General features: G+C 37.0%; 1 protein-coding gene across 3 annotated transcripts; it reads left to right on the plus strand.

The window, feature by feature from the left end:
- Positions 1 to 222: 222 nt before the first annotated feature.
- LOC138189361 (uncharacterized) lies at positions 223 to 8,298 on the plus strand. Of its 3 annotated transcripts, XR_011176033.1 has the most exons (4): positions 223 to 389; positions 665 to 781; positions 3,797 to 7,018; positions 7,186 to 8,298. XR_011176033.1 is itself a non-coding variant. In XM_069131424.1 (3 exons), exons 2-3 carry the CDS (start codon positions 752 to 754, stop codon positions 6,653 to 6,655), a joined length of 2,889 nt encoding a protein of 962 aa, XP_068987525.1. In that variant the 5' UTR covers positions 223 to 389; positions 648 to 751; the 3' UTR covers positions 6,656 to 8,298. The 3 variants fall into 3 exon arrangements, 2 of the variants coding, with proteins under 2 accessions (XP_068987525.1, XP_068987524.1); XM_069131424.1 differs by having other exon boundaries at positions 648 to 781; positions 3,797 to 8,298; XM_069131423.1 differs by having other exon boundaries at positions 3,797 to 8,298.
- Positions 8,299 to 13,060: the final 4,762 nt, after the last annotated feature.

The raw sequence follows: 13,060 nt of genomic DNA on the forward strand, positions 1-13,060 counted from the left end.
TACATACATATATAACGTGAGTTTATATAGAAACTTTTTTTTTTTAATTTATTGAAATTTACAATCAATTCTCGCATTGAGAAACATAGAAACGTAAACAAGAAAATTATATTGGACATAACGTGAAGTTAGTCAAAAAATCTACTCAGTAACACGCATGCGCTGTAGCCACGTGAATCTGTTTGAACTGAGCGGCATGTTTGCTACTAGTGGGGGATGCCATTTTAATGCCCACAGTGCTGCTCATGGTGGTGTCCGAGTTTGAACGGTATTTTCTCTCTCTGCGCATGTTTATATGTGTATAAAGAAAATTTACATTCTATCTTGACGAGAACTATTAACAAAGGAAAACATGTTCTTGATGCAAGTGAATAATAAGTGAATAATAAGTGAGTGTAAACAACTTTTAAGATCATATATGACACGTTAACCTGAAATATCTTCCATTGTCTTTTGCTTTTCATTGATTTCACGACTTTTTATCAAATAATTACAGTTTTGTTAAATATATTTGATAACGGTATTTCATACAATTTCTATATTCATTTACAAGTTGCTATTATTATCGTGCAGTTATGACATATTTTAAGGAAAACGCGAATTGTTCTTTGAGGATATTATTAAATTCTACTACTCACTAATCATAGATTTTCTTTGTGCACAGGCAAGCAGTTTGACTAATAATAATAATAATTTTATAAAGCAAATAGCTCGAGTGTTAGTTTACGTACGCCCCGTTGATGCAATCTCCATGGATATAAAATTGGACAATAAAATGGACGTAAGTACCTTTTGAAACATCATTCGATAAGAGAACTTTGGCCGTATTGAATAATATATTTTCTATAAATCTTGGTTAATATAACATATGAAGCTAATGTTTATGTACCACTTTCTTTAACTATTTCAATATGACAAAGTAAGATTTGCTTCTTTGGCCGTTGTGACGCAAACTTGTGATTTGCAATAGAAATGAACTTTAATTGTTGAATTAGAAGGAATTTCCACCATTTTTTTAAAAATTTTGTATAATGTATCTGTCAATTGTAAGATTACTTTGGCCAACGCGCTATGATCTCTTGCGCCTATGCTTTATATATTATGGCTCAATAATAATAACATGGATTAAAAATACTAAAGTTATGCAGAATGTCTAGCATCGATGCAATCTTGCTTATTATTGGTATCAATATAATATATTTAATTGATCCGTTGTAAAGTAATGAGTTTATACGAATGTGATTATTTTACAATTAAATTTCATTTACATATTTTATTTTATAAAACTGGAAATATGGAATTACAAATGATTTTCATTAATATGTTAATATTTAGTATACTGATTATGTTTACCATTTGTGTTATTATTATTTGTTATTAATTTTCCTAGGCTTGTAGAATATAAAATTGATATTTATACATATATAAATATGTTTTATGTAATATTAATGTAAATCACTGATGTATCTGTTGAGAATTGTGAATCTTTGAAGCCGAAATAATGTTATAGGAACACTAAATTTATACTGAGGATTAATATTAAAATAGTAATATATTTATTTCATGGACGATTTCTTACATATTCATCGATACACACCTGCACGCGTCTCAGCACTTTCTTCCATAGCCAACTCTTAACCGACTGACTAGTTTACAGTCATCTGTTTTTTTTTGGGAACGCCGCGCACACACATACCTCCACACACTGATACCCACATACAAGTATCTCTACTACGCATTTAACCCAGTCCAGCACAGAAAATTATACATATCTCAACAGTATCGTAAAATGTTAATCTATTTATTCGTACGATACCAAGTGAATTAATAAGGAAGATGCATGTTACAGATAAGATTTTTATCATATTAATGCGTTGAAGCATACAAGCGTCGAAGCATACGAGCGTTGAAACAACGTATGTTGTAAAAAATATATTGCCGTATAATAGATTGAAACTCACTCATGTAGCAGGAACGTTCATCATTGACAACGTGCGTTACCTTTTCACTGATGTATTTATATGAGTACGGGCATTGGATTCAGCTGAGACATGTTTTGTATTGTATAACCTTAAATAGAGCAGGTCACACGAACGTATCGTTAGTTATTTGTTATCAGTTCGATGAGTACGTATTTTTTATGTATGTCCAGCGATTATTCTATAGCGAATAGTTGTATCGGAATGAAAACTTTTCTATTTTGTGCAAAGATTGTTAGATTTGTTTGTTATAAATCATTTGTTATTGCAAAAATCATTTGTATGAATCAAATTATTTGCAGTTTTTAACACACTTCGATATCGATTCAGATTAAAAAGAAATATTATTGGAGTTTTACAACACAATGTCGCGAACGTTCCGTAAAGCATGGTTTACGTCACAGTCAAGAACAATCGCTATTTTTGAGAACTAGAAATTCAGCGCTTCGACGCCAACTCTGCAAAACAGTGATATATGCCGTGATTTCTACGTACGTACGAAATGACTGTGAAACGTATGTCTGTTTGAACGCTCATGTGCCCTTATGCCCAGGTTTAAATTTGTGCATGCGTTAAGAAAGATATTGCTGCTGTGAGTTCATATACAAAATTTTTCCGCACACTGTTATAACAAGGCACAGATACACGTTTGCATTCGTGTGCGTGTGCGTGTGCCCGCGTGTATATATATTCTTACACAAATTGGCAACATAGTGAAAGGGAGGAATTTTGCATATGTCCCTTACTGCCCGAACAGCATCGGGACAGTAGTTCTAGTATAGTCTAGCGTAGAAAATTCGTTGAGCAGCCTGTACAAGCTGAAACGTACTGTAATGACGCCACGCATCGACTTCAAAGTCTCATGAAATGACATTAGTATATCAATACATACTTAATGTATATCCATTGGCTTTGCTTACCAATTAAGAAAATATATTACTTTCCTCATCGGTGCAAGCCAATATACATCAGAAAAGAACAGAAAACGTTGATGCGTTCATCGCATCAGTGTTTCAGCGTATGTAAGCACCGTTGACAGTCACGTTTTCTTTCTGTTTGACCAGGTACTACCATTAACTGTTTCTTACACCGGTTGCTGATCGCAATTGATTCCACAATATTTTCCACCGAATTCGATACAAATATTTCTATTTTAAACAATTCATGGTGATTTTTGCAAACATTTTGAGTTGTTTTTTTATATTTTCAAATGATATGGAATTTTTAGCGTTTTGCATGGTGTTTGTTACTCTGTCGTACATTTTATTTCTCATTTATAATATACAATTTGCTAAACATGTAGAAGGACTGCTCGTTGCTTTGTACTAATTTGTTACCTGGAAGAATACATTCATGAAATAACGTCAAACAACCATGCTAAAAGTATTGTTTGCGAATCTGATTTTTCTTACATTTGAATATAATTGAGAGTTGAATATAGTCGACTTCACTACACAATAGTTTGAAAATATCGATCGGCCCTGTCCTATGGTAAATGTTAGGGGTTGAGGAAAAGTTTCTTATTAATTCTAATGGAGCCGTAAATTTACACAAAATTTACACCTCCCTTGTTATGTATGTAGTATTCTGGATTTGTGCAGTTATGTATTTCATGTTTTTAATGGTAGAACCTGACTAACTCATAAACATGGCGTCATAAACCGTTCTTTCTAGTATCTAGTTCTGTAGCTCTATACGTAGCTTTCTATCCTACGCATGATATTCATGGCACGATTGACTTCAATTACTAGACTAGGACTGTTTCATAGATTTTTCGTTTCTTAGGATGTTACATTAGGTTTGTATATTTTTTTCAGCCTCCTGAATATGCAATAACAATAAAAGAAGAGCCAATCGATCCAGAGATCTGCGATGATTTGTCGCCAGTTGATACGAATACAGGGAATAAAAATGAAACAGCGACGTTTAAAGGTGAATCTTCGGACGACGTTTATTATAAAAATGAAGAATCCGCGTTTCCTCAAGAAAGTACGTATTTAGAAAATAACAAATCGGATCCTGGTAAACGAAAAAGTAAACGTAAAGTACCTTTAAACAACAGAATAACTTGCAATGTTTGCTTGTTAACTTTTCAAGCTAAACATTTATTGCAACTGCATAATAAATTATATAGCTGTAATGTATTTAAGTGTAATAATTGCACTGCGATCTTCACTATGCATATTTCGTTAATACGTCATTTAAAGAAGCAATGTTGTACGAAAAAATCATCTGGATATAGATGTAATTTTTGTAACCGAATGTTTTCCTATAAAAGACATCTTCAATCTCATTTATTCCATGCGCATGGGAACACAATATTTTCTGATGAAAGCAAAATCACGAAAACATCTCCTGAATCGTTAGGAAAGTCGAATCATTCGGATGGTATAGTCATGGCAGAATCAAATACTTCACACAGTCCCTGCTCAAAAAACGTAAATAGCTCAATAAATATATCTTTGAAACTATCTAATAGTTCAAACAATACACCCACCAAGGATTCGAGCAGCAATATCAAGTCTACGCATCCGAAATGGTTAAACGATTCGCATGGTACACCTTCGAAAAGAATGAAGCAGACCGTCCTTACAGACTTCATATCGCCGTACAAAGACAAACCGAATGACAAATGGGTTAGCCCGGAAAATTTTATCGATGCGGAGAATGTTCCTGTTACTGCGACTATTGTTCCAACTTCAACGCTCGAGACATTTAGTAACAAGACATCAACGGCTGCAGAAGTTATTCAGATGTCTACTTCTGTTGAGCAAATCGAATCTCCTGTTAGGAAAAGATCATCTGTTCAAATTCATGTGAATTTAAAAACAATGATATCTTTATTAAGGAACGAAATAAAAGCTGAATCTGAAAGCTCTCATACATCGCACAATATGTCTTACAACTTTAGGCCAAAGAAGAGATGTTCTTCTTCTTTATATGATTCATACGATTTATTGGAGTTTGAGACCTTTGGAAGATCAAAACAATCTTTTAAAAGAAACAAGTCCCCCTATATATTTAACCAAAGTAGAAGATCTGCACCTGAAGCTAAGTGTAAAGAATGTGTGGTCCGCTTGGAGAAATGCGACAAATTCTTGGAGCCTACTAGTTTTGTGTCAAACGAAGACGAAGACGAAAACGAAGACGCTTTCAAACAAGCAGTATCGAAAAATATGAAAGCGGAATTTGAAGGTTTTCGTGAAACAAGCTGGACATGTAACTTGCCTTTGGAAGCTGACACGATTGCGTCAAAGCGATTCAATGAATTTGTAAAATCTTTCGCTGATACGTTAATCGCACCTCAACAAGAATCGATTCAATTTCAGAAGAACTTTAAAGTCTATCAGCAGAAAATAATTCAATGTCATATTTGTAAAAAATCGTTTTTTTCGAAGGAGAACCTGCGCGAGCACATGAAATTGTTCCATACGATTTACATTTCGAGCATATGCAACGCGCGTTACACGTCCATGAATAAGTTACTAACTCACTATCTACGTCAGCATATTGTGTTTAAACGAAGGGAATGTTGCGTGTGTTATGAGAAATTTGACACGTCGGCATTGTTGAAGCGGCACATGATTCTGCATTGTTTAAAGACCGTAAGATCAAAAAAGGACGCTCCACCGGTTGATGTTGAAATAAATTGTAATGCATTCAAGAAACAACACAAATGCAAAGGTTGTCGCAAACGATTTTGGCTATATTCATGTTTGAAACAACACGAGAATGTATGTCGCCGAATGAAAGTCTTAAGAAATAAACAACGTGTACCTTGTGTAAACCATTTGTCTCGGTCCTTGAAAGAATCATGTGACATGGAACTCGGCATAGTACAGTCACCTGATTTGGAACAAATGTCGGATGTTTCGGGTGGGACGGCAAGATCTTTGGAATATTATTTGACTCCGAGTACGCTTATTACGAATGATACTTTCTCTTCGTCATTCGATACAGCTGCAAAGCGCAGAAGGTTACTTAATGGGATTGCATGCGTAAAGGGTCACCAAGCGGACAAGATGAACAGAACAAAGTTTCCTTGCACTACTTGTGGAACACAATTCCAAACATTTAAAAATTTGTGCATACACGAGCGCACCTATCGCCAAACAGCCACAGAAAAATGTAACGTTTGTAACACGATGTTTTCTACTAAAAGATTCTTACAGTTTCACATGCTTGCTACTCATGCGCCTTCGTGTTCGGTGAACTACAAATTCTTTTGTAAGTTCTGCAATCAAGGATTTGTTAAGAAATCGAATCTTCAAATTCACGAACGACACTTGCATATTGGGCAAGATCCTAGGCTGGTGCTGAATTCCGATTGCGTTGTGGAAGATAAACCAATCTGTAATATATGCCATTTGTTATTCGAATCCTACGAACGTTTAGTCGAGCATAACACGTATTATTACAAGGGCAATGATTTTTTATGCGCAATATGTGGTAAGTCGTTTCAAGGAATGTACAAGTTTTATCATCACAACAAGTTGGATCATTATCCGGATGAACCATGGAAATTGTACCCTTACAAATGCGATACTTGTAACGAAGGCTTCAGCTACGAATCACATCTCCACGCACATAACCTACACGTTCATTCGCACGATTCGCCCGCTGACGAGGCGCGCGACTGCGATACATCGGATCAGACTTTTCGCACGTGTTCATGATTCTTTGGATAAATTAAGATAATCATAAAATAAAAGCATAGAGAATATTTAATTCTTCGATTTATAGGTCGTTTCAAAATCAATTTTCACGGCACTATACTGAAGAATCGGCCTAGATTGAGACATACAATAAACACGCCAAGTACACACGCACATACGAAGCAAATGATTTCAATGTGTTCTTTAAGTCATGTATTCGCATTTTCCATGATACGCATGAAATGTATTGATATTTGTTGAAATATACTTTACAAGTCAGAACAACGCTTCTGACCTAGTAAAAACTGCGCTCGACTCAAACATCGAGCATTGAGTGAAGTTTGGGTGTCAGCCTTAGGCGCTTCCTGTTCATTGTTTGCGATGGTCTCAGTTTGTTGAACTAGAATATGTCAAGCATTCTAGGCTAGACGACCAGCCAGAAAACGAGTGAACTAGATATTCCATACTGTCTCTAACTTTATTTAATATACATCGTTTTGTTCACATAAGAGATGAAGAGATCTAATCGCGTTATCGTATCGTTTACTAAGTGCCGCTTGAAACAGCTTAATGAAAATTATGATAGATCGAGTAATAAATTTGTCTGCTTTTCTTTGAACGCGTTATATTTATGTGCTTTTATATACGTATATGTTTCTGTGTGCGTGTGTGTGCGTGTGTGTGCGTGTGTGTATTTTATCAAGTACATTGTGATCATTACCCTATTTCATTACTGTAAAATTTTTTGTTAAAGGGAGTTTTTCGTTCGGCGTGCGCGTTTGCTGATCTTCATATTTTATAAATTGTTTTTGGTCAGCGTAAATGTTTGAAAAAATTAGAAAATAAATGAAGCAAGGGTAAGTAAATATTGCAATTTCTTTTCTTAATTGGTCTGATATTGGTCATTTTTCTTCTATTGCAATGTTTATTCGCTATAATTATTCGTTTAAACGTCTGCTCGATATAATAATTACAACATTCGTTAAAAAGTGAACAAACCTATTAATGAATCTGATATTGAGATTAAAAAAAATCATTTCGTTTATCACACGTGGAATGATTATATGATAAGTTTCATATTTGACAGATGACTAATTTAAATATGGATCGTAATTACAATTTTCATTATGAGATGATATATTTACTTACCCAGCTATCGATTAATGACGTCGAATGATAATTGCACGGGAACGATAATGCTTTGTAAAGTGCAATTAAACTATTGCGTTAAATATTCAGTAAATTAATATTTCAATTTCCATCACAGCGCCGGTCGCACAATTCTATAATCGAGAGGAATATGAGACCAAGAACGATATGTTTCGCTATGAAAGCGCGAATGAAAATTGTCGTATTAGAATTTCTATAAAGAAATAAGAATTGACGTTTATATCAAAGAATAGTTGCAACACGTAATCAAATAAATTGATTGTTCCACAGCGGGAAAATGAACTATTTTCACGAGCTTTCACCGGTTCTGTCTTACAACGAAACGAACAGTTGAGCAATTATAAAAGCTAACGTTTGTATTTTCTAAAAATTAGAAAACTGGTAAATTTAATAGATTGCTCAGAAAATTTGTAGATTTTAGTAGTACGATATGTACTGTTTTTAAAAGTGTAAGTATTCTTTAATAAATTATATTTTCCAAGAAATAATGTAAACTCTTTCCCCGTGTAAACTACGACATTCGTTGCTGTACGAACCAACACTCTCGCATTCGAAACGTTGTGTATGACTCGCGTTAAGTAAAAGACGACACATGAAGTTAAAATTATGTCTTTGTATACTCGGGACTCGAAATAGGGTGTACTGGTACCATTGTATACAGTACTTTGATTCGAAACGTTTTGTACAAGCAACGTTAATTAGAAGATTGGAGCTACGTTTTTGTTGAACCATCAACTAGAAAATAACGACGTATTTGTCGGATTATGCTGTTCCATCCTGTTTTCACCGCGATGATCAATCACCAGTGACTGCGCTAAAACAAATCCTCTTTATGGAAACATGAAGCGTCTTTGTGTCAGAAAAAGTACAATTTTACAAATTCTGCCAATAACCTGGATTTTGAAATTTAAACCGTAGCTCCTATCGAATTTAATTTGAAGTATGTTAAGATAAATCGCTAAAGTGAAAAAGAAGAAAGAAAAATACATCGAATTAGAGGAATTCCAAAGAGATCTTCACCAGTTACAGTCACGAGTAAAGTTTCATCGGTGTGTAACTTATGCAAAGTTGTTCAATGTTGCCGAAGATCACCTAGAGTGAAACACGAACGAGAAGTAGAGAAAAAATTTTACTATATTATAGATTTTAATAAAGAAAAATGGACCTCTGCCCAATACATATCATATGGTAAAGGAAATTTTGATAAAATCCAGAGGTGTCTGACCAAAATTAGGGTGAGAGAGAGGCTAGCCATATTAATCAGGTCGACGGTTGTATTGCGTTTCAATTGCGGCACGGTAAGTTAACGGGAATTGAATTTCTATGGAGGAGATCCGTAGTATGGGTGCGGCCCATTCCATGCACGTTCCCTGATAACGTGACACACGACACGGGTATAATATCAACGGCGTGCTCTAACGTGCCTCTATTATCCTGTCGTCCTTCAGTCACGCTATTTTCACCTCGGCCCCGAATGAAATTTGTGTGCCGTATTTCCCGCTTGGCATGTAAGTTGCGGAATCAGAAATACGCCGCTCTCAGCGAGCACACGTTGCTTTCCTCGCTGCGACCACCTGATTGAAAAATCTAACCCGAACGTAAACCTAACATGTCGATGATATTCACTTTTCATTGAGTGTTATAAGTTATGATCGTGCACGGGGCCATCAACATCACGCGCTTGTCGTTTATAAACGAAAGGTAAGCGACCGATAACCAATACTGATGCATACGATGTCATAGATGCCGTACAACCATAGGCAGAATTTACTGTGTGCCGTCGACAGTTTCTTGCGAATATCGCGGTAACTAAGCGATACCGCTTAGCCGGTTATATGTATTTAAGAAAGGAAAAATTTGTTCAGAATCGTGCTCTCTCACCCCTCACAACATATTTAAAAATCACCGAAATCGCGGAGATCGAGTACTATCTGTACATTTACCAGCGTTACCAAGTACTATGCCTTACTGGAAAGAGGACTAACAGGACGGCTCAGAGGCAAGGAAGGTACTGCTCTATATTATTTACGCATTCCTTATAAACGTACAGCTACACAGGATTTGCTAAATCCTGGAATTTTGATTCCTCTGTAAATTACTTTTCCCCCAGCGTAATGCCTGCATATATAGCCAACGATCGGATCTGCGCGTGGCCATATATCCGAGGAGGTGACTGTTTAAGGATAGAATCAAATTACTCGTCTCCTATTCACTCTGTCGTGCTCTACGGTACGTTACCATGCGCGTTTCGAAGGTAAGTGCGAATAAGATAGAATTGCTAAAGTGCAATAAGATGCTATATAAGATAGGGTCTCAGTCACGTATTACGCATTTCGTTAATTTAGTTAAAAACTGTTGATGAAATATAGTTTTATAATTAAGTAAAAAGTTCTGAGCGTTTTTCGCTAGATGTCTTTAGTGAGCCATATCTCACGATGTGCACATCGCATCGAGTCATAGTATACACCGATTTCAAGGTGATATTACGCATCAAAAAGGTTCTTTGTCAGTTTTGTGTTCGGTGAAGCCAGTTGTGTGTTACAGCGTTCGAAAATGGAGATAAAAAAAGAGAAAATTCGATACATTCTTCAGTACCACTACGACCAAGGTGAAAAGGCGGAGCAGGCGGCCAAAAAAATTTGTGCTGTTTATGGACCCAGTACAGTATCGAATGCAACAGCAAAGCGGTGGTTCCAACGATTCCGTTCTGGTAATATGGACGTCGAAGATGAGGCACGCTCTGGTAGGCCAATCGTCGAAAATGTGGATAAAATCATGGAAATCGTCGAGTCGGACCGGCATGTGAGCACTTATTCCATTGCCCAGGAACTGAAGATTAGCCAGAAAACCGTTTGGAACCATTTGCATAAGGCTGGTCTCAAGAAGAAGCTCGACGTATGGGTGCCACATGAATTGACGCAAAAGAACCTTTTGGACCGAATTGATGCCTGCGATTCTTTGTTGAGACGTAACGAAATCGACCCATTTTTGAAGCGGATGGTGACTGGCGATGAAAAATGGGTCACATACGAGAACAACAGCCGAAAAAGATCGTGGTCCAATCGCGGTGGGCCGGCCCAAACGATCGCCAAGCGTGGATTAACGGCCAAGAAGGTTTTATTGTGTGTTTGGTGGGATTGGAAGGGAATCATCCATTATGAGCTGCTCCCATCGGGGCAAACACTTAATTCGGACCTCTATTGTCAACAACTGACCAGACTGAAGCAGGCGATCGACCAGAAGCGGCCAGAATTGGCCAATAGGAAAGGTGTTGTGTTCCATCAAGACAACGCCAGGCCGCACACATCTTTAACGACGCGTCAGAAGCTCCGAGAGCTTGGCTGGGAGGTTCTATCGCATCCGCCGTACAGTCCAGACCTGGCACCAAGCGATTATCACCTTTTTAAGTTTTTGCAAAATTTTCTTGATGGTACAAAACTGGCCTCAAGAGAGGCTTGTGAAAATGAGCTGGTCAAGTTTTTTACCAATAGGGACGAGGACTTCTTCAACCGCGGAATTATGAAATTGCCTTCAAAATGGACAAAAGTAATCGAACAAAACGGCGCATATTTAATCTAAATCGAATAATCTTGACTATGTTAATTTCATCGTCGAAATAAAGCGAAAAAGCGCTCAGAACTTTTTACTTCACCTAATATTTTAATATAATTTTGATCGCACGAATCTCAATACTCTGACTAGGGCCATTTCCTAATATATATGTCAGCGATGAAAAAACATCGGAGCCTTTCTTTTGGAAAGTTTGGGAAGGTCCCCAATACTTTAGTCCAGACTTTTTATTACAGCTATACTTAAATAATAAAACTGAGGAACAGTTGTTTCTGACAGTGGGCTTGGGCTCGAAGTGACATAACGGGTCGCTGAACGTAGCTACGGTCACGGGAGGGACGTGTATCTAACGGAGGTATGAAGTAATTATATAGTTCTCTTTAAAAAGAAATAGTTGTAGCGCCAAGCATTCCAACGGTTTCTGCCTCGTGGCTCGTCTCAAACGGACCCTATTCTAAGGGCAAGATGATTACCAAATGTCGATGCATCTCCACAGCACATGTTCAACTAGCCTGAGCACCCGGTATAAATCTTAGGATTTAGTTAACTAAGGTCCTTCAAACGGACAAACAGTTTTTATCCTAACAGTCCCTAAATCTATCACCTACTGTATTTTCGACCAATCGCGGGGAGACGCAATCGCAAGGAGAGACGTCAACGGGAGTCGTAAATTCCAGTTACGATTATAATAATCGACATCACGAGTTGATCGATCCCCTGATTTCCGTTAAGATAATAGGGGTGATTCAGTTAGTATAACACTGTGGTTCACAGAGTTATAAGATTTTTATTTCCAACACTTAAGTTACACTGTTGAATAGATATAATTCCTAGATGACACTTTGGCGCACGAAGATAAGATAGATGTACAATAGACCAAGGCCCTTATAGTTGAATTTAGTATGTTAGTTTACGTAGTATTAGAGGGTACTTAATAGACGTTAGATTTAGATGTTAGACTTTGACGTTGTACTTTGACCCTTCTAACGGTGTAGAAGAAGTAAGTTGGGTGACGATGCTGTGTCGGAGGAAAGCTAGCGATGGGTGTGTCTAGCGCACGAGACCATCGGATTTGTTCATGACATTTTGGTCAAGAAAGTGAGGGCAGTATACATTGCTTCTGATTGGCCAAACGAAGGTTGGTGGATTAGGAAGGTCTTAGCCGCCCTCGACAGAAAGTTGCTAGTAGGAAGCATCGTACGTGAGAAAGACTAGATTTCCTTTGTCAAGCCGTAGTAGACTATAGTCGTTAAAAGGTAATAAAAAAAAAAAAGATATTTGTTCGGTCTGAAGGACCTTAGCTTGCAAATTACTCGGATTTATGACGGGTCCTTAAGACTATTGAGGGTACGCCGTAAGGATGAGTGGACATCTGGTGTCCATCTGGCCCGCGGTGTATGGCCTGGTATAGGTAGAAGGCCGCCCGACGTAACAGACAATGAAGAGTGGGATAAAAAGGATCTGGAGGCAATAAATATAATTTACAGTGCCATAACAAATAGACAATTGGAATATATTAAGGAAGAAAAAACGGCGTATGAAATAGTAAAAAAGCTCGATGAAATATACTTGAAAGAGTCGAAGGCACTACACATCGTATGCAGAAGGAGATTGGAAAAGATAAGACTGGATAACTACAGTGATTCAGCATCGTTTCTCAGCGACTTCGAAAAGTTAATAAACGAA

Source organism: Bombus flavifrons, unplaced genomic scaffold (assembly GCF_040668555.2).
Source record: "Bombus flavifrons isolate JBK064 unplaced genomic scaffold, iyBomFlav1_principal scaffold0026, whole genome shotgun sequence".
Taxonomy (NCBI): Eukaryota; Metazoa; Arthropoda; class Insecta; order Hymenoptera; family Apidae; genus Bombus; species Bombus flavifrons.

Coding starts and splice junctions, on each gene's coding strand:
- LOC138189361 (XM_069131424.1), top strand. CDS start 752: ATGGATATAAAATTGGACAATAAAATGGAC. Junction 782..3,796: donor AATTGGACAATAAAATGGAC/GTAAGTACCTTT, acceptor TATTTTTTTCAG/CCTCCTGAATATGCAATAAC.